General features: G+C 44.9%; 1 protein-coding gene across 1 annotated transcript in view; it reads right to left on the reverse strand.

The window, feature by feature from the left end:
- Positions 1-1,137: 1,137 nt before the first annotated feature.
- Positions 1,138-26,826, reverse strand: part of LOC105397513 (GTPase-activating protein and VPS9 domain-containing protein 1) — a 45,426-nt gene continuing 19,737 nt past the window's right edge. Inside the window, exons 12-33 of the mRNA XM_048625657.1 lie at positions 26,289-26,430; positions 25,816-25,922; positions 25,456-25,561; positions 25,145-25,262; positions 21,550-21,653; positions 21,114-21,250; positions 20,488-20,614; positions 19,839-19,936; positions 18,959-19,201; positions 18,471-18,635; positions 17,789-17,998; positions 16,737-16,873; positions 16,201-16,339; positions 14,580-14,691; positions 13,867-14,117; positions 13,282-13,424; positions 11,245-11,334; positions 6,625-6,739; positions 5,982-6,129; positions 5,309-5,422; positions 3,217-3,378; positions 1,138-2,608 (exon numbers count right to left, since the gene is read on the reverse strand). Of these exons, the coding sequence (XP_048481614.1) occupies positions 3,235-3,378; positions 5,309-5,422; positions 5,982-6,129; positions 6,625-6,739; positions 11,245-11,334; positions 13,282-13,424; positions 13,867-14,117; positions 14,580-14,691; positions 16,201-16,339; positions 16,737-16,873; positions 17,789-17,998; positions 18,471-18,635; positions 18,959-19,201; positions 19,839-19,936; positions 20,488-20,614; positions 21,114-21,250; positions 21,550-21,653; positions 25,145-25,262; positions 25,456-25,561; positions 25,816-25,922; positions 26,289-26,430 (2,950 nt within the window). The 3' untranslated portion in view covers positions 1,138-2,608; positions 3,217-3,234. The remainder of the gene's footprint in view (positions 2,609-3,216; positions 3,379-5,308; positions 5,423-5,981; positions 6,130-6,624; positions 6,740-11,244; positions 11,335-13,281; positions 13,425-13,866; positions 14,118-14,579; positions 14,692-16,200; positions 16,340-16,736; positions 16,874-17,788; positions 17,999-18,470; positions 18,636-18,958; positions 19,202-19,838; positions 19,937-20,487; positions 20,615-21,113; positions 21,251-21,549; positions 21,654-25,144; positions 25,263-25,455; positions 25,562-25,815; positions 25,923-26,288; positions 26,431-26,826) is intronic.

Consider the following 26,826-nt stretch of genomic DNA (forward strand, 5'->3'; position numbering starts at 1 on the left):
TTTTATAAAAACTGATTTTAAAGTTTTAACTAGGAAAGCAATGAAATATGTAGAGGTATAGTGTACATTTTACTACATATTACTGAAAAAAATTATTTAGGGGTTGTGACAACCATGACTATATTTCTCTATTGTTCTCAATACCGTCCCGATTAACCCCTATACATGTATGAATAGGGACATCATATATTTTATAAATTTACATAAAATTGGCTGACCATCAAAGATTTTCGTATGCATTTTCATAAAATACAGGTCAAGACTAAACTTTTAATATGGTAAACTAAAAGTTGTTAGTACAAAATTCATTAGAAATTGGCACTCAAAGTTGAAAACCATCCCCATTCACCCCATTTCACGGTATACTATGTTATATCTAAGCTTTAAAATGAAATCAGGATTAAAAAAAACGCGAAAAAAAGTCATTTACTTTTTGCAACACCCTGTACAGTGCGCTGTTTATCGGACCCGCCCGACAATCGATGAAATTACTCGTAGACCTCACCCTTTTTTGTTTGTCGAGTTTGTTGAGTTGTCGGGTCCAAAAAACAACAATGTATAAGTTGAGAGAGTTACCTGTGCACATACATACCGTAGGACCTCGTGGTATTATTAATTGTACTTAGATTCCTATACTTTATTGCCTGTATTCGAATTCGAACCATGAACTTAGAATTAAAGCAGGAGCTCCTATATCTATTTCCTTACTACGCCTACGCACACGGCTCTACCTAGTTGGAGGTTTTGCTATATCAAATATTTAAGGTACTCCTGCAAGCGACAGGTTCAGGACAGTATGAGTAAATAAATGGGGGCTCTTTTTAGGCACCGACCCCCCAGTGTTGGTCCTAAACTACGCTTGTATAGACAGACAGGCCATGCACCGAGAGAGCAATAGAAGCGGCCTTTTTTAGTCCATAAAAAATAATATGTGAGGTAGGTACTAATAGGTATTGACAGTAAAATAGGTTCAGAAGTGCTAGCATGGGGCGCAAGGAGCTCAGTTCAAGACGTGACAAAAGTTCTCCGTCGCGCTCGCTCTCGTGGCGTGGCTCTCGTCTTGCGTCGCGTGCTCGCCCTTCAGTACACGTATGACATACATACGTTGTAGTAGGATTCAAATGGAAATAAAGTAAATTACTACCTTTATAAATATATTATTATTAAAGCTTACTCTAAATGTGGAAGATATACCAGAAATCTCTACATACACATTTTTGCTTATTTTCTAGTAACTAAGATAAATAGTTTCATTTGGTTATTTGCTTAGCTAAATAAAGTTATGTAAAATTAAACAATGGGTTAATATCAATATTTCAGTTAAAAAGCAATGATAAAAAATATTAAAGGTGGTAGAAATAAATCAATAACAAGCAAACTATTCCATCCAGCTATACAAATATACATATAACAAGACATTCGACATACAATAATGAGAAGTACCGCTCTAATAGATTCTTTACACGTTTATTTTACATACACCGGTCTTTACTCATATCCATAGAATATCAATTTATCAAAAAATATCTGGCATTTGGATCCTTTCATATTATATTTTTTACTTAATTTACGAGTCTCATGTTCCTAATTTCCTACATAGTACCCAACCCTAGATCACAGTCGTGTATAATGTGACAAAATCGGCTTTAAACAAAAGTTCAACTTTAGTTATTATAATGTCTTAAGAATCACACACAGAGGAGCTAAGGCTAGACCACTTTAGATACAGTTGCACCCAAAATGTAATGTTTTTTTTAATTCTAAGATAAAATTTTGGGTGGAACATTTTACATTCGATTTAATTTCTTTATTCAGATCCTTAAACATATTAAATTATCTACATTTAATTATTATGATGTAAGTATTACATTTACATGCGCCTACCTATAGATAGGGCATGGTTCTGATTCTTCAAGCAACAAATATAAGAGGCTATTACATAAATTTCAAGCCAAAATATTTACACAAAAAACCGCTCCTATATATTTTTATAAATATGTAAATTTAAATTTTAATATCGTCGTGTTAAAATTTTACAGTTCTGAGAGGATATCACGGCGAAAAAGGCCATACATTGTCATCTCCCTCACACTTTGGCTATAAGAGCCACGGGTGTGAGTGAGACAATGCTTGAAAACGAGTAAGAGATGTCGCCACTGGCGATTGTGCCCGACAGCGACAGCTCTACGTGATTCGTTGCTTCAATTTCAATTCCTATTTTAAAAGCACAATTGACAGTACTGCCTATAACTTCTTTTAACTACTTCATTTGCCAACTATCTGTAGTTAGTAATTACCAAAATATATTATTTACCATATTGGTATGCAATATTATGTATATCATAAGCTGCAAGTGGAAATACAAACTGGTATCGTTTCCTGACACTCCATCACTAAACCTATAGTGGGGTTTAATGCTAAAGCATTTGTGACACCAATTTGCGTACATAATGCAGCTCAGCCACTATTATGCTAGTAACGAATGTTAAAGTCCGTCCTGTCCGGTTACCATGGCAACGGCCAGGGTACTTCACACGGAGTGGGCCCGGGGGCGCGCGCGCGTGTAGCGAGCCACGGGTTGAGACTCGCCCGACCGCGCTGCACACCGCTGTAATAAACAATTTTACATTGGTCAAGACAGAAGCACAAAATAAGATGCGTTATGTATGTTGAATTTATGAACTAATAGTAAGAGAGGATTCCGTTTATAACCGTGGCGCAATAGACCAATAGGGACCGAGCGGAATAGCGCGCAACAATGGCGTCGCGCGGTATTTACACATTCCGTCCTTGTTGCTCCTCACACCTCCAAGTGGATAAAAAAAAGTATCTTTTGTGCATTGGTAATTTCCTATACAGTCATAGTGAACAAGTGAAAATGTCTGTAATAATTTCTGAATCGGCAATTCACAATTTTTATCATCCGTAGATCTCTTTGGTCAAGCCATTATGTCTTATAATACTATTACATTATGGTTTCTATATCGGAGTAAAGTCTGAGACAGTTTACAGCTAAGTGCAACCAATTTTGAAAGCCAGCGAATTTTGAAATTCTGATTTCATTTTCGGGCTTAGATATACATGCTGCACATGTATTTGTCGGCTTAGTACCCTTTTTGCAACACCCTGTAGACTAATTAATGTTCACGTCACTTATCACTCATCAGACTATTACCCTGGGGTGAACTACATATCTGTTAAGTAAACTATACATACGGCGTGGTTCGGGCGGCGCTAGGTGCGCGGGTAGTCCATGGTCTTGATGTAGGCGACGGCGGCGCAGAAGTGCGTCCACCAGCAGAGCGCCTCGCCGGCCAGGGCGGGGCCGCCGAGCGCTTGCACCAGCTCGATGGTGGACAGCAGGGAGGGGGGGTTCACCTGGTGGGAAGGGATGTGTTGTTATAATAATGATGAGGTAAAATATCTTGTGGTTAAATGTATCGTCGATCGAGCAAGCTATGTCGTCAAGATATAATTATATTATGTAGAACCGACAAATAGATAACGAAAGCTACCGACACATGGCATGGAAGCGAGAAAGCAAGTTACAAGTCCTACATCCCGGACAGCTGGTTGACATAAGTATAAAATCCCTTCATTTAACCGTCCGGCAGGTTGCCCACCAAGCTAAACTTGGCTTGGTCGGAGGATGCTCCCTTTCAATGGTGGAGTAGCAACACTTCGGTACTCCATAATCTCGTCTCCATAAGCTTACTAAGTCAAGTCCGAACCGAAGTAATATTTTTCTTCGTGACTATTTAGATGACGTTATACACACGACACAACGACAGCCTCACCTTGATGATGACGAACACCAGCACGGGCGTGAGGTCGTCACGCACCTCGCTACACACGCCACTGTGCACTCTGTAGCAACATGACACACTGGCAGCCTCACCTTGATGATGACGAACACCAGCACGGGCGTGAGGTCGTCACGCACCTCGCTACACACGCCACTGTGCACACTGTAGCAACATGATACACTGGCAGCCTCACCTTGATGATGACGAACACCAGCACGGGCGTGAGGTCGTCACGCACCTCGCTACACACGCCACTGTGCACACTGTAGCAACATGACACACTGGCAGCCTCACCTTGATGATGACGAACACCAGCACGGGCGTGAGGTCGTCACGCACCTCGCTACACACGCCACTGTGCACACTGTAGCAACATGACACACTGGCAGCCTCACCTTGATGATGACGAACACCAGCACGGGCGTGAGGTCGTCACGCACCTCGCTACACACGCCACTGTGCACACTGTAGCAACATGACACACTGGCAGCCTCACCTTGATGATGACGAACACCAGCACGGGCGTGAGGTCGTCACGCACCTCGCTACACACGCCACTGTGCACACTGTAGCAACATGACACACTGGCAGCCTCACCTTGATGATGACGAACACCAGCACGGGCGTGAGGTCGTCACGCACCTCGCTACACACGCCACTGTGCACACTGTAGCAACATGACACACTGGCAGCCTCACCTTGATGATGACGAACACCAGCACGGGCGTGAGGTCGTCACGCACCTCGCTACACACGCCACTGTGCACACTGTAGCAACATGACACACTGGCAGCCTCACCTTGATGATGACGAACACCAGCACGGGCGTGAGGTCGTCACGCACCTCGCTACACACGCCACTGTGCACACTGTAGCAACATGACACACTGGCAGCCTCACCTTGATGATGACGAACACCAGCACGGGCGTGAGGTCGTCACGCACCTCGCTACACACGCCACTGTGCACACTGTAGCAACATGACACACTGGCAGCCTCACCTTGATGATGACGAACACCAGCACGGGCGTGAGGTCGTCACCTCGCTACACACGCCACTGTGCACACTGTAGCAACATGACACACTGGCAGCCTCACCTTGATGATGACGAACACCAGCACGGGCGTGAGGTCGTCACGCACCTCGCTACACACGCCACTGTGCACACTGTAGCAACATGATACACTGGCAGCCTCACCTTGATGATGACGAACACCAGCACGGGCGTGAGGTCGTCACGCACCTCGCTACACACGCCACTGTGCACACTGTAGCAACATGACACACTGGCAGCCTCACCTTGATGATGACGAACACCAGCACGGGCGTGAGGTCGTCACGCACCTCGCTACACACGCCACTGTGCACACTGTAGCAACATGACACACTGGCAGCCTCACCTTGATGATGACGAACACCAGCACGGGCGTGAGGTCGTCACGCACCTCGCTACACACGCCACTGTGCACACTGTAGCAACATGACACACTGGCAGCCTCACCTTGATGATGACGAACACCAGCACGGGCGTGAGGTCGTCGGCGGCGGCCGCGGCGCCCTCCGTCAGCCCCAGCGCCGCCATGATGCACGTCACGCATCGGGATATGCACGCCAACTGTGGAAGAAAGTAAATAGATATTACTTGCTGTTCCGCGAGCTTCGCGCCTTAAAAAGTTTTTTCCGTGGAATTCCGCGAAAAAAAGATATATGTAGACATACAATAAAAAGTAGCCTGTGTGTTAATCCAGGGAGTCAGCTTACTCCATACTAAATTTTATTACAATCGGTTCAGCCGTTTTGACGTGAAGAAGTAACAAACAAAAAAGTGGAACAAAATGGCGGCTGTCTCTGCGTGTAAATGCAGTATTTATTCTTCTTATCACTGTTCAGTAAAATTCAGCTTCAGACGCTAATACTTATGAATGGTGAATATATGTAAAAACCTGTTAATACTAGCATCCATAAGATTTGGTTGATAAGGTCGCCATGTAGGCGTTAAATGGCATTATGTATTCTACTGTTTATTTTATCACTATACATTTATTATGGTTATGGTATGTAGCGTTGATTTTTGCGTTGATCATCGAAAGAATTTGCCAGACAGATCAGCATTAGTCGCCAACTACCCAGGTTGTACAGTACTCTATCTCCAACACCCACAAGCCACCACGTACCTTGTCCCTAGGAGTAGTGTAGACCGGCAGATGGGACAGCGCGAGCTGAGCGGAGCGGAACGGGGCGGCCCACAGGTGCCGCGCGGGCACGCCCAGCGCCGCGCAGGACACGCCGGCTGAGAGGCGGCGGATGTGCTCCGATAGGACCCTGGGGAGATAATGGAATAGAATATTGTGGTCACCTGAGAATAGTGTTCATTAGAATAAAAAGGTAAACACACCTGTATTACCACAAAAAAACTTTAAATACTATTAACAAGTATTAAAAAAAAATGGCAGATTTATTTGTCGATTGACAGCGCTAAACATCTGTTTAATACTGTCTAAGTTTTTATAGTTTATAGTAGCTTATGATTTCGCTCTAATCGCAAGTGCCGTTGTTAATCTTGATCTTAAGCATACAGATAGGTAAACTTCCGACTTCTATAATATATACCGTGCACAGGGTGGAAGACACATCTGGTAGTCGCGTCATCCGATTCGTGCTTGGTATGCAGATAGGTTGCTGCGATAATGACGCCGGAGCAGCTGTTAGAAGTCTACCTTGACAACTGGAACGCCGAAGCGTGGTTCCTTATGCACTTTCAATTGTGTCCGATTCCTCGGCAATGAAGCTGTTAATATTACAAAGTAAATAACTCACTGGTCGCGCGCGATGTCGCCGTCGCCGTTGGGGAACAGCACGTGCAGGTAGAGGCGCGCGAAGGCCGCGCGCTCCACCGTGATCTCCACCATCTCCAGCATGGCGGGGGATGCTCCTGAGAATGTTTTTATTTTGTGTAAAGATAAAGAAACATTTATTCGACACACAGACACATCAAAAAAATACAAAACAAACAATAACACAACAGGTTGTTCTCAAGAGCGTCAATAAGGTATCGCTAAAATAATAAGTACATAGTACATAATACATTAGCAACACAGTCATGGGCAATTCTCAGAGTCTGTTCCCCAAAAGTTCTCTAGTCAAGCCACGGTGATACCTCAGCGTCAGCGTATTATATGGGGTGATAGAGATAGTAGTCAATGTGATATGTATTTTAATTACTGTAATGATAAATTGGACAGTGTGAAAGATAGTGTGAGCTGCGTGGATTGTATGAAAGGTTGTTGCATGAATCTGACAGAACATTTTAATTTATTGATTGATGATTTATATACACAAATTGTAAATATATTTCAGAATGCCGCTATTGTTAGTTCGAGATCGCGTCCTGATGAACCGAGTAGAAAACGAAGAAAAGTTTTAGGGTGGAACTTTCATGTGAAAGACGCCCATCAACTGGCGAGATTGCATTTCCGGTGCTGGCTAGTCGCCGGCAAACCAAAGTCTGGTAAAATGTATGAAAATATGAAAAATAGTCGACAATCATTCAAAAATAAACTAAAATGGTGTCAAAAGAATGAAGAATCTATTAAAGTTAATATCATTGCTATGCACAGAAAGAACAAAAACTTTGTAAAATTTTGGAACTCAACACGCAAACTAAATTTTAAACAAGGACTTCCTGTCTCGGTAGAAGGGTTACAGGATCCCAGGGAGATCGCCGATATGTTTGCCGGCAGATTCAAGGTAACGCCCTTGCATGTGGAAGGCGCTCACGCCGCCCCGCCGCCGCCGCCGCCCGCCCCCGAGCAGGTGCAGCTGCAGTTCAGCGCGCGGGACGTGGCGCGCGCCGTGCGCGGCATGAAGCGCGGCAAGGCGCCGGGCCTGGACGGGCTGAGCGTGGAGCATCTGCTGTGTGCGGGCGACAAGGTTTACGCCAAGTTGTGCAGCCTGTTCAACATGTGCGTTAGGTTTTGTTACCTGCCCGGCGCACTCATGAAAACTGTGGTCGTGCCGGTGGCGAAGAATAAGACAGGTGACCTGGGATCTGCTGGCAACTATCGCCCTATCTCCCTGGGTACTATCATTGGGAAGGTGCTTGAGCGGCTGTTACAACCTGAACTGGTAGGTAAGCTTGACATCGATGACGCTCAGTTTGGTTTCCGTCCCGGTCTGTCAACAGACTCGGCTATACTGAGTCTGAAGCATGCCGTAAACTATTACGTCAAGCGTTCAACCTCAGTGTATGCCTGTTTCCTGGATCTGAGCAAGGCATTTGATCTGGTGAATTATAATATTCTTTGGAACAAATTGCTGCGCTCAGATACTCCTAAAGAAATTGTGGGTCTCTTGAGATTCTGGTACGGAAACCAAACCAATTGTGTAAGGTGGGGCGACTCGACATCTAACGAGTATAGGTTAGACTGCGGGGTGCGTCAAGGTGGGCTCACCTCTCCGGACCTCTTCAACCTGTACGTCAATGAGCTTATCGTGGGTCTGAGGAGCACCAAGGTCGGTTGTCATGTCGGGGGAGTTTGTATGAACAACCTTAGTTATGCGGATGACATGGTGCTCCTCAGCCCCTCGATCAACGGTCTCCAGAAGCTACTTTCAGTCTGTGAGCATTATGCCAATGCTCACGGGCTGAAGTATAACGTATTGAAGACGGAGATGTTGGTGTTTAGGGCTGGCAGGGGTCCGGAGAGGATCCCTGAGGTGGTTCTAAATGGTGCACCAGTTCGGGTTGTGCAGCGGTTCAAGTACCTTGGCCATATTTTGACGGAGGACCTGAGAGACGAGTGTGACATCGAGCGGGAGAGGCGGGCGCTCTCGATCAGATGCAACATGCTCGCGCGTAGATTCCACAGATGCAGCAGTGATGTCAAAATCACTCTTTTTAAAGCATACTGCCAAAATATGTACACCTGCCATCTGTGGATCAAGTACACCAGAAGGGCGATGAGCACCATGAGGGTGCAGTATAATGATGCATACCGCACGCTCATGCGGCTGCCACGCTTCTGTAGCGCGTCGAGCATGTTCGCGGAGGCGGGGGTGCCCGACTTTTTTGCCGTCCTCAGGTCACGTATCGCTTCTTTCTGGTCGGGGCTGAGCAGCTCCGGAAATGCAATCTTGAATGTTGTATCGCAAGACATCACCAATCCTTTTTACAAGCATTGGATATCTGTTCATCAGGACGCGAATCGTAAATGACTGTCTTTTGCAAGTGACTAGTATAACCCTATACATTATATTGGTTATTTGCAAAAGACCTTAGACTTAGGGTGCGTTGCACCATTTAACTTTAACTATTACAAACGTCACATCGTCTGTCAAAGCATCGGTTAAGCGAAAAATTGGTTGCACCATTCAACTATGGTTAAAATGACGTCATAACTTTAACGATAACCATAACCACCCAATGTTGGCCGGTTACTGCTTTTGTTAAAGTCAGGCAGCTGTCAAACGCATTGTATAACCTCAAAGTAACAGTATTACGTACAAATATTAATATTAAATAATTCTTATCATGTCGCTTCTACGTGAAATAGAGCTTGAAACAAGTTGCTTAGAAATTGAGATTGAGGTGGAGTAAGTACGGAACTTACGAAATATTAAGAGAAAGGTGTACTTTCAGAGAATTGATAGATTCGCAACTTGGGATGAGAACTCGTTCTTGGATAGGTTCCAGGTCTCAAAAATGTGGCTCGTGTGTTGGCTTTAAAACTAGAACCTTTCTTACTGCCTCCAACGACGAAGTAAGTACCAATGCACCTATTATTATGTTGTAGGTGTAATGATCATCTTCCCCACCAAATAAGTGTCCATTTCTAGCCATGGGCTCTACCAAGGAGCGAAACAATACTGTGCCCTCGGCCTTCCTTATCCAGCCACTACCAGCTACCGGCCGGCTGCCGGTCCAGCGCAGCAATCTAATATCAAAGTAACCTACGTAACTCTTTAATTTAATAACCTTGTTTTCAGAAATTTTGCAATCACTCAAATACAGCAATTTATCAATGAAAATAAGGACAGAACTAAGAAGAGTGCAGCCCATTATAGTGGCTACGCCATAGCTGCATAATACATATACATATTATGAAACAAAATGAGAGACCCTGTACCACCAGCTAGGTTTTTTTTATAATGATTCATCATCTGATGAAGAGGAACCTGTCTATGCAGTTAACAGGAATGTTAATAAAAATAAAATATTTCAATAGATTACATCGTTAGTTTTAATTTTGTTTAATTTCAACTTCATCATCATCATCATCATCATCAGCCAATAATCATCCACTGCTGGACATAGGCCTCTCCCAAGGAGCGCCACAACACTCGGTCCTCGGCCTTCCTCATCCAACCACCATCAGTCCAGCGTGCAGGAGGGCGTCCCACGCTGCGTTTACCTGCTCGTTTCAACTTGTTAAGAATTAATTAATAATAAACATGAGTCTACTTTGTCGCGGGTTTTATTGATGATAATCCTTTGGTCAATATTTGGAGGAATAACAGACTTAGGTCCTATGACATGTTGACTTTGAGTGCTTTGACAGAGAATGACGGCTACAATGTACTCTGTGACGGCTTCAGTCCGACAGCTAGATTTGGTATTGCCCTACATAAAAACGTTTCCCACAATAACTTTGGGGATAATTATGTCTCAAACGATTAGCAACCCTAATAACATTAACAATGACCGACGATTTGATGGTGCAACGCGTTGCAGTAAAATGTTAACTGTAACGACTCTGTCATTGCTAAGTTTAACCTTAACTATTACGATAACCGGGATGTTGATGCAACCCACCCTTAGATTTTAAATTTTTTATTGTAGCTAGTTTTAAGACAATATGGGTACTGCATTACCTGAAATAAATGACTATTTATTTATTTTATTTATTTTATTTTTTTTAATTCGTACTATATCAGGGAATAAGCTCACGTGTTCACACGTCACGTCAAAATATTTTGAAATCGAGCAAGCTTTTCCACTTTATCAGCAGTCGATGAGTTTTAGTGAAGAATACGTCAAAACGAACAGGAAAACATAGTATGCCCCCAATACCGAGGCTCTTAAACTTGTTGCCGGTAACGGTTGGAAGGCCATTGCCCAGTATAGAGGGTTGGTGTTGCTTCTAGGCTCGTGTACGGTGGCCTGCACGGCCTGCACCTAAAAGTATACAGGCGGAGTTTTTAAAATACTGATCCCTGATGATGAAGGGACCAGCTACATCTGTTATAAATCCGGGGACGTGTTGTGTGTGATGTGTATAGCAGTGGTGTTTATGTGGATGTGCTTGAGCAGCATGTGAGCTTGAGATCGCTATTTTAAAAACTCCGCCTGTATACTTTTAGGCGCAGGCCACCGTACCTGCTGTAGCATTAAGCGATTATTGTCTGATCAAACATCATGTATAGCAAAGTTGTACTCACCCTCCCACGAGGGGTCAGCCTTGATTTCTGCGGTGATGGCCTTTATGTTGGCTGTCAATCGCGCCGCCTTCTCATCCATCAGCTCGCCACCTGTAGGGAGTTAAAATTACAGGTAAAATCATCGGAAGAGTAGTGTAAATTAATTAGTAAGTGTTGAGTTATGGGGCGTTCTACCGCTGAAATGACGACCGGTTTTTCTTTTTATCTGTCTGTGACAGACATAATAACTATAGGTAGGCTAAGGACCTTACCTTACGGTACCTTTTTTTTTTTTTTTTTTTTTTTTTACGAGGGGGAAATCTTCAGAAAGATTCCCGCCGACCTCGGGGGAGGAAGGCGGGATATGTGGGATTTTTACCCACTAAAACCAAGGGAACGCACCGGAGTCACCTCGCACTGTGCCGCAGCTCTTCTCCGGGAGACTCAAGGTCTCCCCACTCCTTCGCAGCCTGCGCGGCTGTACATGGCCACATGCACAGCCGCTCTTCCCGGGGCCGCTATTATGCGGCGGCTCAGACCCCCGTCCTCACCGCCCACAGCCCCTAACCTCCTTTTGGTCGCCTTCTACGACGGGCAGGAGATACCGTAGCCTTATTCTTACTCCCGGGCTACAGGGACGCGACGGGCTCATCTGGCCTGAGCCCTTCGCCGTCGCCTCCGAGCTGGATCGGCCCTCTCCCGATCTCGCTCTGCGGCCTCTTTCTGGACCATGACGGTCTCACAGAACGAGACCACGGCCTTCCAACACTCCTTGCCTCGAGTCATGGCTGCCACCACTGAGGGCAGTGACAGATCCGGCCCGATCCTGTTAGCCAGGATCTGCCTTTCGGACTCCCACGCTGGGCACACTGCAAGTGTGTGCTGCGCGGAGTCCAGGCTGCCTTCACAGTGGTGACACGACGGTGCAACCTCACGCCCTATCCGGTGCAGGTACTCACCGAAGCAACCGTGCCCGGTCAGCACCTGCGTCAGACGATACGTGAGGTTGCCCGGTCGTTGCATCCATGCGTCGAAGCACGGAAGTACGGCTGCGACAGCTCGCTGGCGACAACTTCTCGGCTCCTCCAACCGCTCCCGCCAGTGCTCCAGAGCGACCTGGTGCTCGTATCGCCGGACGGCTGATGCCGGCTCCGCATCGGCAACTTCCACATTGTGCAGTCGCTGGTACACTCGAGCGTCCATTTCCGCCAAGATGTCGAGTGGCGGAAAGCGACCCAACAAAGTCGCCGCATCGTACGATATCGTGCGATATCCGCGAACAACGCGGATGGCCATCTTACGTTGGACGCTGTTGAGCAGTGCTCGGTTGCGTCGGACACCCGTCAGTCTCTTCGACCAGACAGGTGCTCCGTAGAGGGCCATGGATCGCACGACTCCCGAATAGAGGCGGCGGACTCCTTCGCGAGGACCCCCCAGATTCGGAAGCAGCCCATGCAAAGCACCAGCTACTTTTTGTATCCGGGGGGCTAACCTTTTGAAGTGTTCCTCGAATGACCAGCGACTATCCAGGACTAGGCCGAGGTAGCGCATATGCCGTCCTATGGCGATACGAGCATCACCAACTTGCACCGCTAGGTCAGGTGGTTCCCTGCTCCTAGGCAGTTTGTGGAACCACAACGCCTCGGTCTTGTGAGGCGCTGTTTTGAGACCCAGCTGGTGGATCTTGCCAATCACTCTGGCCACAGCATCTTCCGCCCTTGGTATAGCCTCCTCGAAGGAGGCCCCGTTAGCAACTACCAGTGTGTCGTCGGCGTAACACACTGTGCTAACACCATCTTACGGTACCTTAGCCTAAGGTACCGTCAGTCAAATTAGCGGCAGTCGCTGGTGACATAAAACTAGAGGAGGCTCGTTTGCGCAGCCGTAGTGGTTGGGCGAGTAAATGTGAAGGCTGGGTTTTCTGCCAGTCCTTGAAAGAGAGCTATGTCCAGCAGTGGTAGATGATGCAGAAATCCTCAAGACGCGCCCACTCATATCGCGCGGCCTCTAGAACCCTCCGTTTCGTCTTGTCTTGCATCCCGAGCTAGGTATACTCACTGAGGCTAGGCCGCTGCGTGTTGTGGTGGTGGGTGCGGGCCAGGCGGCGCAGGGAGCCCCCGCGGTCCAGCTGCTCCACGACCCGCGCCGCGGCCGCGCAACGCACGCACCACGACCACTCTGAACGGACTGTGCTGATTTGGCTGCGGGTAATAGAAATTAGTAAGGTATATTTTAAGTGTTAATTTGGCCGACAAGAAAGAGATGATGTTATCTATATCACATTCCACGGGGAAGTCATCTGTCAAAACCCTTATTACATTCGAATATGGGTAGTTTTTGTTTGTGTCAGATGTCTTTCCCCGTGGAATGTGATATAGCTCGAGGGACCACCCTGGTTCTTATCGGCAGATGCCAATATGACGGGGTTGTACGAAATTAACTTAGTATTCTATGTGTTCTTTAGTATTATAGTATATCCAATATGATGGCTTCTACATCAGTGTGCACTGAGAATCACAAAAAAATATTTAACGGGTTTTTGAATCCGTATTTGGAGGCTTTATTCTTCTGGTCTAACATCGTTTGGCAACATACATGCGTCAGAGCAAATAGAATACCTAAAAAAGTTTTCACTTCACAAACCTGTTCAAAGTATGCAGCGTATGCGTCAACCCAGCTCTACAACTATTCAAATAGTTCGCATAGGGCCGTCTCGCCGCTAGATCAGCTCTAAGCGCGGCGGCGAGGCGGGCGGCGGCCGTATCGCCGCCGGCGGTGGCCGTGGCGCCGGCGAGCGCTCGCGCTAGCTCCGTGGCGTGTGCGCCGGCGGTCACGGTGGTCGCGGAGACGGCGGCGGCTCTCACCCACTGGGTTAGTGAGGTGCGGGAGGTGCGCTGTGGGGTGAATAGGTCGTTGTTTAGCGCGTTTCAGTACTGTTATTGTGTTTTCAATTATGATCTACATTTTATATTCCCTAGTAAGTCTCCAAGTGAATATAGCAACTGTACCTTATACAGCCGACGTAATGCACATGCACATTTATAAGCTAGGTGCACGAAAGGTGTCTCTCCAAGTGAGGTATCAACTGTACCCTATAAGGCTGGCGCACCCTGTGGGCAGTCAGCGACTGACCGGTAAAAACTCAAGGCCGTCCAAAACCGTCGAGTGGGCATGAACTCTAATAATTTCAACACCACGATAAAGCCAAGTCCACCTCTAATGTTTTTCCCGACACACTAACAACTTGTTAGTGTGTCGATTGTTAGTAACAAGATTCCCTCTTAGTGCTCTCCACTATTAATCTACCGCGTCGACAATCGGTTCTTCGACAGACATCAACAGCTATTACTACTCACGCTGGGCGCGTGGTCCACGGGATGCAGCTCCGGGTTGGACATGACGAGGCGCAGGCGCCGCTTCATGCTGTTGAAGACTTCAGGGTCGTTCAGGTCCACCACGCCCTCCAGTCTGTGAGGGGAAATATGGGGTTATGTTAAGATTGGTGTACATTTGGGGTAAAAGTTGTTAAGAACATGCCCGTGAACCGTCGTATCGTAACGGTTGATAGATAAGAAAGTTGTTATAGTCCAAAAAGTTAGAGTTTAGATTGCATCCGTAGAGGAGCTTTGAATGCCGCAAATATTGCTTTTGACGTTCGGCCACGCTTCGTGGCGAAAAAGTTGAAACCGAGCTGCGATATGCGATGTACAGCCGAAGATATGCGGAAGTGGCGGACGTCAGTGGAGACCTTCTGCACCTCTGGGGTGCCATAAGATTACATCTTCAACAAAAACAATATAGCGGGCCTATATTATATTGAGACGACTTAAGTGACGGCGGGATCGAATGTGATATCTGTAGACATAGATTCAAGAGGCGGCCGGCGCGCGCCGGCCCCACACTCCGGTACTTGGCAGCATGTGGGCAGCACGAGTGTGATATCTGTAGACATGGATTCAACTACCTCTCTAGGTCGGCGGGCTCGCGGTGTGGGCGCGAGGGGCGGCGGTACTTGGAGCGTGTGGTCAGCACGAGTGTGATATCTGTATAATCTATTTGTCCTTACTTGGCACAAAAGATAAACTATCTTTGTATGTCCTTTTAATCAAAATATTGTTAAACAAGTAACTACAGCTAAAATAAATGGTTTAATAACGAAACTATATACTCTGTACATTATATATTATTGGTTTTTAGACATTCGAAATCCCATACATATTTGACGACTGCAGAGGAAAACCAACTTTACTTACCAGACATAAGGAAACGTCAAAAATACAATAACATAGTGGAAGCTCTATAATCATTTTTGCTAGTAAGTAATTTCATTGCTTGTTATGTTATACTTTAGAACCTGGTTTTTAAATAAATTCAAAGAAAAAGACACACAAAGATTGTTTACATAGTGCTAAGTATCAATAAATGCAGTATAGACATGGATTCAAGTACCTCTCCAGGTCGGCGGGCTCGGGGTCGGGGCGGCGGTACATGGCAGCGTGTGATCAGCAACTCAGCACGAGTGTGATATCTGCAGACATGGATTCACTGACCTCTCCAGGTCGGCGGGGTCGGGGCGCGAGGGGCGGCACTTGGCAGCGTGTGATCAGCACGAGTGTGATATCTCTATAGTCTGTTTGCCCTTACTTGGCACAAAAGATAAACAATCTTTGTGTGTCTTTTTAATCAAAATATTATTAAACAAGTAAACTACAGCTAAAATAAATGGTTTAATTACGAAATTTATATTTTTTGCTACTAAGTATTACATTGGTTGTTATGTCATGTTTTAAATAAATGTAAATAAAAAGACACACAGAGATTGTTACCATTTTGTGCCAAGTGAGAATGATAGCAGTATAGACATGGATTCAACTACCTCTCCAGGTCGGCGGGCTCGGGGTCGGGGCGGCGGTACATGGCAGCGTGTGATCAGCAACTCAGCACGAGTGTGATATCTGCAGACATGGATTCACTGACCTCTCCAGGTCGGCGGGCTCAGGGTCGGGGCGCGAGGGGCGACGCGCTCGCTCGGGCCCCGCGCGCCGGTACTTGGCCAGGATGTCGTCGGAGCTCTCCCCGCCCGGCGCCGGCGGCGACGGGAACGGGAGTGTGATATCTGCGGATTTAGATTTGCGGGTATTACAGCTGTGCGAAGTAACTAGACTAAGCTCCAATTTCGTCGGTTAGATCGTAACCAGGGAAAGGTTCATGAATTATACGTCTTCTCCATATTAAATTATTGATGATGACTGTGTCAAAAGTCAACCAATTAATCCTGGTTACGATCTAACCGACTATGGAGAAATTGGAGCTTAGCGAATTTTCGGGCCGAGCCATTAAATGGCTGAATTAAATTGTTTTAGTGAATTAAAAATGTACCTACTATTACACCAAATCCTGTAGCAGCTAGTACATTTCTGTCTTTTTGCCATCTGGCATTTAGGTCTATTTAGTTAGGTAGACGATTTTTAGTGTAACTGTCATACATGATATACACAAAACGTTTCTCTTACCGCTACTACTGTTGATAGAGCGTCCCTTCTGTCGGAACATCTTGATCTTGTGCAGGATGTTCCCGCCGGAGCGCTTCACGTTGTTCTTCAGCTCGTCCAGGTTGCCCGCCAGGCCCTCCTCGCCCATTATACGCCGCCTGATGAATAAAGGATTTCTTTGTAGTAACTGCCGTACTATAATATAAGTCTTATTGTAAAAGTGGGCTTATTAGGTATTTGTAGATGCTGAGTGGATGCCACTTTGGAGTCAATATTATTGGACTGACCGTTTAGAATAGAATACTGTGGACCATTTTTAGGGTTCCGTAGCCAAAATGGCAAAAACGGAACCCTTATAGTTTCGTCATGTCCGTCTGTCCGTCTGTCCGTCTGTCCGTCTGTCACAGCCGATTTACTCGGAAACTATAAGTACTACAGTGATGAAATTTGATGGGAATATGTGTTGTATGAACCGCTACAAAAATATGACACTAAATAGTAAAAAAAAGAATTGGGGGTGGGGCCCCCCATACATGTAACTGAGGGATGAAATTTTTTTTTTTGATGTACATACCCGTGTGGGGTATCAATGGAAAGGTCTTTTAAAATGATATAAAGTTTTCTAAAAAACATTTTTCTTAAAGTGAACGGTTTTTGAGATATCAGCTCTCAAAGTCGTAAAAAGTATGTCCCCCCCTCTATTTTTATAACTACGGGGTATAAAATTCTAAAAAAAATAGAGGTGATGCATGCTAATTAACTCTTTCAACGATTTTTGGTTTGATCAAAGTATCTCTTATAGTTTTTGAGATAGGTTGATTTAACTGTAATTTTGCTGCTACGGAACCCTTTGTGCGCGAGCCCGACTCGCACTTGGCCGGTTTTTTTTCCTTGGATTTTTTGGGGTAAAAACTACGCTAGAACACTCAGCAAGTCAGCATCAGCAATAATATAATAGTGAAACATAGCTCCGTAGACAAACAAACTAACAATCAACTCTTTCCTCTTTCGGGTTCGGACTCGTACATCTACATACTAGTAGAAGCCCAAGGATAGTAGATATAGAAACTCACCTCTGATTCTTCTCAGCCGTCGCATCAAAGCTAATACTCTTCGGTATGGCCCCAGTGGACGCCTTCAGCGGCGGCGGCGACACGCGTCTCTCCGTCACCTGTTCACTATTCACGTCCTGAGAGGAACTCTTGTCCGAGCCCGTCTCCACGCTGTTCACCGACAGGTTGCTTAGCGACATGTCGGTCTGGCGCTTTTCTACTCGCGACGAGCTTCAAGTAGAGTAAAAATTAATTATTTGATTTGCGTAAAAGTGGTAATAATGATATTACAATTGGAAATTAAGTTTTATTAATGTTTTATTTCATTTAAGTTTTTTTTATTTATTGTGGGGTAAGACAAGACAATCTATTTTTGTGTCTTTTTTGTGTGCTAAGCAACAATGTGTAGGGAAGTAGAATTTATTTTCGCGTACAAATATTGCCATTTATTTTATGTACATCTGCATTTATTCTTACTAGGCACAAAAGGTAAACAATCTTTGTGTGTATTTTTATTTAAATTTATTTAAAACTAAGTTTTAAAATAAACCATAACATAAAACAAAATATTTACTAGCAAAAATGATTAATTTCCTAATTAAACCATTTATTTTAGCTATAGTTTACTTTATTAATATTTTGATTAAAAAGACACACAGAGATTGTTTACCTTTTGTGCCAAGTTAGGACAAGTGGATCATACCTGCTGATGCTAACGATGCTGGTCCGTATCTCCGACTTGACAATTCTCGCAGTCAGATTATTGACCAGGTTGGAGGTGATGGAGGCTGAAGACATCCGCGTCACCAGGTCGGCCAGGGCGGAGCGTTCGTCCGGGCGGTCCGTATCTATGCCGGAGTCAAAGCGTCTGGAAGGAAATGGGGGGTAGTGGCTTTGGGTTAATTTATGGGGGGTTATTGAGGGCTAGATGTTTTGGTATTTTTGGGTTGCGGCGCGTTAGAGTAGGTTGGTAGTTTATGGTCTGTATAAACGAGACGTTAAATAAGTTTTAGTAATGTATACTATAGGGTCTAGAGAGTTATTTACACTCAAAGGTAAACACGAAATCATATAGCGCTGCCGCAATGCGGCGGTCGTGTACTGTTAGTTGGCGACTTATTGCACAGTGTAAAAACTAGCTTTCTATATCATATATCAGCAATCACACGATGAATCTACACAAAAGCTCACCTATCATACTGCGACACAGACATCGCATTGAACTCGCTCTCGCTCGACCCTCTAGACTGGTCACACGACTGATCGCACGACCGGTCGTCGGGCTGCTCGTACATCTTGGAGGTGGAGGGGAAGTCGCGGGGGGACGCGGCGCGCGGGGGGAAGCTGTCGTCGACCCACTGTGAGGTTGCGTCGCTGTTGTTGCCGCCGTCGACTGTTGATTCGGTCGCTGCGTTTTCGCCGTCGACGTCGTCGCTAGAAGTGAGCCGTTGTTATTGTTAGAGCTTTACATAACACGGAAGTTGAATAGCAGGTTTCTGTTTTGTATCCCATAACTTATACCTAAGGTAAATAACAAAAAAAGGTCCATGTAGACTCTACACTGTAGATTCCATACGGGAATTTCCAATGGTTGGCTACCACGTAATTTGGCTAGAATTTTTGACCAGAATTTAGAACGTAGGTCCCTTTTCAGTTCAGGGTGACGTACTGGGGAATGTGTCAAAACCACGCGACGCAATTGTTACGCATATCAATATATAATAGCTATGCTATCAATCGCTATTCGATTTTTACACTGACGTGCAAAGAAACAGTTCCACTTACAAAATGCAGACAACAAAAATGGACCCAATTTTTTAAAACATTTTATAAGAAATTTGAACAAAATGTTTACGCTTATATTTGCTAATATTCTGATGCACATTTAAATATACTTAAATATTGCAGAAAGCGTCATTAAGTAAGTTTTTTCCATTTAGGATTAATTGGTGAATTTCTCAATGGAACTTTTTCATTGCCCGTGAGTGTATATCAAGAAAGCGCTCAAGGTCCGCAGATGCCAGATATTTTTATCATTTACTTCACGAATGTAGCTGAAGTATGTACTAACTTGTTCTGTGGCCCGTAGTCGAACACGTCCCCGGCGAGCGGCGCGGGCGCGGACGTGCTCGGGCTCTCGGGGGCCGACGCCGTGTAGCACGTCATCACCTGCACACACGGGGAAATATAACGAGATTAGATAAATTCATGAGCAGTGGAGGAAAACCTCGTATGATTTGGTTAAACTGATTTAGGGCTGATTTTTCAATAGCCAGATAAAAGATATCTGGGCTATAATTATGATGCTGTCGCGTCTGAATGTTTGTATTAGACAGTGACAGCAACCATTTCATTCGTCAGATAACATTAATTTGACTATTGAAACAGCCCTTATACCTAGATATAGAAGAATGCGATGTAACGAAGCTTCTCAAGTGCAGCTCTGTCGAATCCGCTTTGCGGCCTCCTTGTCGAAGTGTAAGTTAAGTAACCGTTCGAGCTTTGAAAATTTACAAGAATTTGTATGGTGCGGAGATAGTGCGGACTCTACTGCGTTTATTCGCTATTGTTCGCACTGTGTTGTGTACACACTTGCACATCGTAGCATAGTCCAAATTCATACCAACTTACCAAGTATGCTTGGAAGCATCATGAAAGCCAGTAAACAGGCATGCCACTGATTACTTGCAGAAATATTACTATAATGAATAATGACTCACCGGATACCCATTAACCAGTATGCTCTTCCGGTTCTCAATAGGCGCGTAGTTGTGTCCGGGGGAGCGCGCCATCAGGTCTAATTCTGCGCCTCGAGACAGCTGCGCCGTCGCGCTCAGGTAGCCCGTCCTGGGGGGTATATTAAGTATTACAACATAATAAAAGGCGGGATGGTCTTACAACAGTGACAAATAGGGTATATAGTGTTTAAAATAAAAATAAAAGTTTAAATAAATATAGTCCGTATCAAAACGTAATATACGGAGGATAATGCTATCACTACGGTACGTCACACTTGATTTATATGCCAAAAACCAGATCTATTATCTAGATCTGGTTTTTGGCATATAAATCAAGTGTGACGTAACGGGGGAGAGGTCTAGTTGAATCTCATTTAGGCTTTATTTGGGGAGAGGGGGGATTCGGCAAATATCAGGAACATTACTACACTTACTTTTGATGGCGTCAGCTTTTGTAACCGAACAAATTCCTACCCATGAAATTGAATTCAAGATTTATCACGTTGGGGTCACCTACTATAACAATCCCTATGTATAACAAGATTATAATCAGCCTAATAATACCAACAACTACACGTCTCCACCTCACTCCTTTCACTCCACAATACCTGTGAGGCATAGCAGCATGCCTAGGGCTGCCGCGCGCGGCGGCGGCGCGAGGCACGCTGTCTTCATGAGCTGAAGGGCGCCGCGGCCACGACGTGTCGGAGCGTGCCGCCACGGACACGCAGTCGTCTGTGTCCACCTGTGGATGGATAACATTATTTGTGTGTGTAGCTTTAGGTAGTCGGTTGTGGTGATAGGGTAAGAGTGATGTGGCGTTTTTCTTTGCAGCAATGGACCAGTTTTGGGTGATGATCTCTTATTGGATTAAAAGATCCTCAAAGATAAGGCGTGATAGAAGGAGAACAAGCAATAAGTAACTCTTGTAGTTGTGGAGCTCATTGGCATCTGCCTTTATATCAGCCAAGTTTCAGCAGAAAAGGGATTTGGCACTTCATTAAGACTCGCGCTGTAGTATGTATGAAGTATGTATCTACTAACCTCAGTATTCCGATCGCTATCAGACGCGAGCACGTCGATGCTCCACGCGGACTCGCTGGCGGTCTCGGACACGTCCGGGGCGTTTGCATTGTTGGTGTTGGTACCTGGTAGAGATATATAAACTACTGTCATTAGAACTCCCTTGTTGGTCAGCTCGACCACAGCAATTATGGAAGAAAGCCCAAAAATTACGGCCCCGAGTTCCCGGCGTTCCTTAAATGGAACAGGGGTGCTAAGAATCTCCGGGAGGAAACAGAAACATAAATTTAGAACGGCAACTTGGAATGTAAGAGGCCTGAGAAGGGAAGAGAAAGTGTTTAATCTAGCTATGGAGATGGATCGTTTAGGGATTGAGATATTGGGATTGAGTGAAGTTAAAATGACTGGGACTGGTAAATTAAGAATACATAAGGATAAGACGCTGTATTACTCTGGAAACGATGCGTCCTCTGAAACTTACGGTGTGGCTATTATCATCAATAACCATATAAATTCAGCAGTCATTAACGTTATACCACTTTCGAATCGCACCATGATGATTCAACTTGACACTAAACCTCGTAAGATGAATATCATTCAGGTTTATGCACCAACCGCAGACAAGCCGATATCTGAAGTGGAGGATTTCTACAAAGAAGTAGACGAACTTTACCAGCTAACCAAGAAAGAGGATATCAATATCGTAATGGGAGATCTCAATGCGAAGATCGGGCAAGGAGAGGTACCAGGCGTTGTTGGAAAATGGGGTCTCGGAGCCAGGAACGACAGGGGAGATCTTTTGGTACAGTTTTGCCAAGAAAAGGAACTAATCATCGCAAACACAATGTTCAAGATGCCAATGAGACGACTGTATACGTGGACGTCACCAGCACATACAGATGAGAACATAGTTAGAAACCAAATTGACTTTGTGATGGTTAACAGTAGGTTCAAGAACTGTATATCTAGCGCCAAAACCTATCCAGGTGCAGATATAGGGTCAGACCACAATCCTGTAGTCGTAGATATGGCATGTAGACTAAAATACCATAGAAAAAAAAATAACAGCGCCGGTGTTGATATTAAAAAACTATCCCAACCAGATATTAGGCCGAAAGTGCACTCTAGGATCAATGCTTGGGCAGCTGAATATAAAAGAGACGTAACAGCTACGCAAGGGAAAAATATTTGGTCCAGCATGAAGTGTTTGGTCTCAGATATTAATGCTACTATTTTACGGCCATCAAAGGAAGCACAGAAGCAGGTGTGGATGACTGAAGACATTCTAGAATTGATTCAGAAACGCCGACTCTACAAAAATTCAGACGAAGATAGGTACAGAAGTCTACAAAAAGAAATTCGCCGTAAATGTCGTAATGCTAGATCGAAATGGTACGAAGAACGATGCGAACATGTGGAGTCCTTGTTAGCGAAGCATGACTCATTTAATCTCCACAAGGAGATAAAGAATATGGCCGGCATTCACAAAAAGCGCCAGCAATCTTTCCTGGCCGATGGTAGTGGCAAAATTATACTGGACGTGCAAGTTAAGAAACAACAATGGGCACTGTACATAAAAGAGCTGTTCAGCGACGATACCCGAAGCTGCACTCAAGACTTAGGTGTTGCTGAAGGTCCTAGTATTCTAAAGTCGGAAGTGCTCAGCGCCTTGCATAAAGCCAAATCGGGAAAGGCAGTTGGTCCAGATAAAGTTAATATAGAAATCCTGAAACTACTAGAATCAGATAACATAGCTGCTCTTGTAGATCTCTACAACTACGTGTACGACTCTGGCGATATACCTGAAGACTGGTTGAAATCTACCTTCATCACTCTACCTAAGAAACAGGGCGCAAAGAAATGCCAAGATTTCCGTACCATAAGCCTCATGAGCCAAGTGTTAAAAGTGTTTTTAAGCATTATACACAATCGCATCAGAACTAAATGCGAAGATCAGCTCGAGGAAAGTCAGTTTGGTTTCCGCGCTGGCATGGGTACGAGAGAGGCTCAATTCGCACTCAACGTGCTAGTTCAAAAGTGTAGGGAAATGCAGCAAACTGTGTTTCTTTGCTTTATAGACTACGAGAAAGCTTTCGACCGTGTACAACACGAGGCACTTATTAAACAACTCGTAGCTATCGGCCTAGACAGCAAAGACATACGCATCATCAGCAACCTATACTGGAGGCAATCAGCAACGGTATTGGTGGATGGAGAGGAAACAGGTGCCGTTGGTATTCAACGAGGTGTCCGTCAAGGATGCATCTTGTCCCCGTTGCTCTTCAATCTATACTCCGAAACAATCATACGAGAAGCACTGGAAGACGTGGAAGCAGGAGTCGTCGTCAACGGGCGCGTGGTCAACAACCTGCGTTACGCGGACGACACTGTCCTATTAGCATCCACCCAAGAAGGTCTCCAACAGATTGTAGACAGAGTTTACGAGTGCAGCAGAAGAGTTGGGTTGAACATGAATGTGTCCAAGACGAAGTTTATGGTAGTCGCGAATGAGCCCAAAACGACGACAGACTTACGCATAGGAGCGAACATCATTGAAACAGTCGACAAATACAAGTATCTTGGGTCATGGCTGACGGACTCATGGGGGAGTGATACTGAAATACGAGTGCGTATCGAAATTGCCCGAGCGTCATTCATGAATATGAAAAAAGTTCTGTGTTGTCGACAACTTTCTATAAAACTCCGTACCAAGATTCTGAAGTGCTACGTGTGGCCCATCGTCCTTTATGGGTGCGAGTCATGGACCATAAAGGAAAACTTCAAGAAAAAACTTGAAGCTTTCGAGATGTGGTGTTACCGACGCATGCTTCGAATCAGTTGGACCGATAAAGTGACCAATGTCGAAGTTCTGAAACGAATGCATAAGCAAGTGGAACTCGTGCGTACCATTAAGCAGCGCAAAGTAGCCTACTTAGGACAATATTTTGCGTAATAAGCGATACCAGCTGCTACATACCATAATAATGGGCAAAGTGGAAGGAAAGAGAAGGCCTGGAAGGAGAAAATTGACGTGGCTGTGCAACATCAAAGAGTGGACCGGTGTAAAAACCGTGGAAGAATTATTTAAAACAGCCAGGAATAGAGAGCGCTGCAAAGAGCTGACTGCCAACCTTCAATGATGGAGAGGCACTATAAGAAGAGATATATAACTTATTGTAGGTATACATATATAATCTATATTGAAGGTTGTATAATTCACGAAACAAAAAAGGGATTGGTATTATGGATTTTGAGGACTGTTGCAGACTTATTTTCCGAATTGTTTTTGAAAGTCGATAATGGATACTTTAGCGCTTGGATCAATATGGTGTATTACAATATGGCGGCGTTAGTGCACATATTTTAGCACTGTAAAAGGCGATGCGACGTCGTATCATATTTTACCCTTGTTACTCCCACTCGCAGATGTTCCACAGGCGAGACCTCAGCGTCGGCGTCGTATAGTAAATAATAATTGGTCTGGCAGAGATCGCTTTATGTGATAAGACCGCCTTTTCTACCCTAGTTAAGTTGTTTTACCCAGTTAACTTAACATTTTTAAATTTTTTTGGTGTACAAATAACGAGAACTCTATACATATATCTATCTAATTTACCCTGGTTGTGGTTGGCCTGGTCGCAGGAGTCGCCGATGGTCTCCGAGTCGGACGCGAGCACGTCCGTGCTCCACGTGTCCGACATTATGCTGATCGTCTCGTCGCCTTCTAGAAGCTTCTGCAATGGAAAAACAGATGTAAAGGATAAGGAAGCGTACTAAATTCATCGTTTTGCGATAGGCAGAGAACTTTTGACTATGTTTTTCATAGTTCATATATATGTATTCAAGGAAACGAAGACGGATCAATAGTATATGGCGCGATTTTCTTTGGAACAGTACCTATCGATAGATAACTATTGAAGTTATTACCTTGATCTCGAACTTGCAGAATTTGTCTTCAATATCGTTTCTTGTTTGCTTCAGTAACTTCGCTTGCTGGCTGTTCGCTTGGTTCACTGGGACATTTTGTGGTAGCCTGAAAGGAAATGATTTTATCTGAGTTAAAATACACCGTTGCAAATGTCAAATAAAATTATAACATTTTTTTTGTTAAAATGGCACAGGTTAGATATATCCAACGTCATTCGTTACAGAACTTCTAGAAGGCAAGCCCATAGGAACCACTTTCACTATGAGACCAACTTTCAAACCCCAAAAACACCTGTCTTCGGGAAGCTCACTGATAAAACTCCTCCCTGTATACTTCTATATCTAGAACTGCTCGCTTACCGTCTAGGCGGCCCCTCGCCGGCCGCGTCCCCGTCAGTCACTTGTGATGACGGAGTCTCCCGCCCCGAGATGTTGGGGCTGCCGCGGCCACTCACGTTTGCTGACACCTGTGAAGAGATATTTATGAAATACTACTTGATTGATGCGTCAAGAAAAATATATTTGTATCACATTATGAGGTATTAGAACAAATAGGTGCCGGATTTAGTAGTGACAGAGAGACGTGTGGCTTTATTGCTGAAGGTTACTGTCTGGTGCTATATCTTAGGCAGCCAGATAAGTTGTCTTGCTTCATCGCTCGCATCGCAGGTTATCCTTCTCTGTCTCTAGATATACATAAACAATTAAACAGCTGGTGCAAGGGTTACTGAGCTACAAAAATAAGGTGACCGGACAGTTTATCTTTCTAGAATAAAATTGCCACGGGTAAACTTTCAAAGGCGAAGCGTAGCTCGCGGGAACAGATAGTGTACCATATCGCTCAGGTTGTCGTTCTGGTCCTCAGGCTCCAGCTCGAGACTGCTGGTGCAGGAGTGGTTGGAGGCCGCCTCCGAGACTGCTTCGAGGTTGTCCGACGTGTTGCCGAGGGACACCTCGTCGTGGGACACGGAGAATCTGGTGATGGAGAGGAAATTGTTGCAAAAAAATTGCTGAGTGAGTGTGAATACGTGACTCAAAATGTAAACCAGTATTATGAGAGCAATCAATGAACACATTATTATATTGTGACATTTATTATCTGCTCATGGCAGAGTTGGATAAACATACTTTACAGTTCGACTCACCGTACTAACATTATAACACTTTCGGCTGTGAGCCTAGACCTGCATGAATACATGGTGGAGGTCTATGATACACCAGAGTGACCATGTGGCTACGTAGTACGAGACATCAGCAAATGTCACAAAAGTGGTGACTCCGAAGTGATGGATGTTGTTTTTGCTTGTAATTTAAGGATATTTCTCTGGTTGGTAAGTAGAATGAGTAGTAGTAAGTAGCAACGCTCAGTAA

The sequence above is a fragment of the Plutella xylostella genome, chromosome 15 (genome assembly GCF_932276165.1).
Source record: "Plutella xylostella chromosome 15, ilPluXylo3.1, whole genome shotgun sequence".
NCBI classification, from domain to species: domain Eukaryota; kingdom Metazoa; phylum Arthropoda; class Insecta; order Lepidoptera; family Plutellidae; genus Plutella; species Plutella xylostella.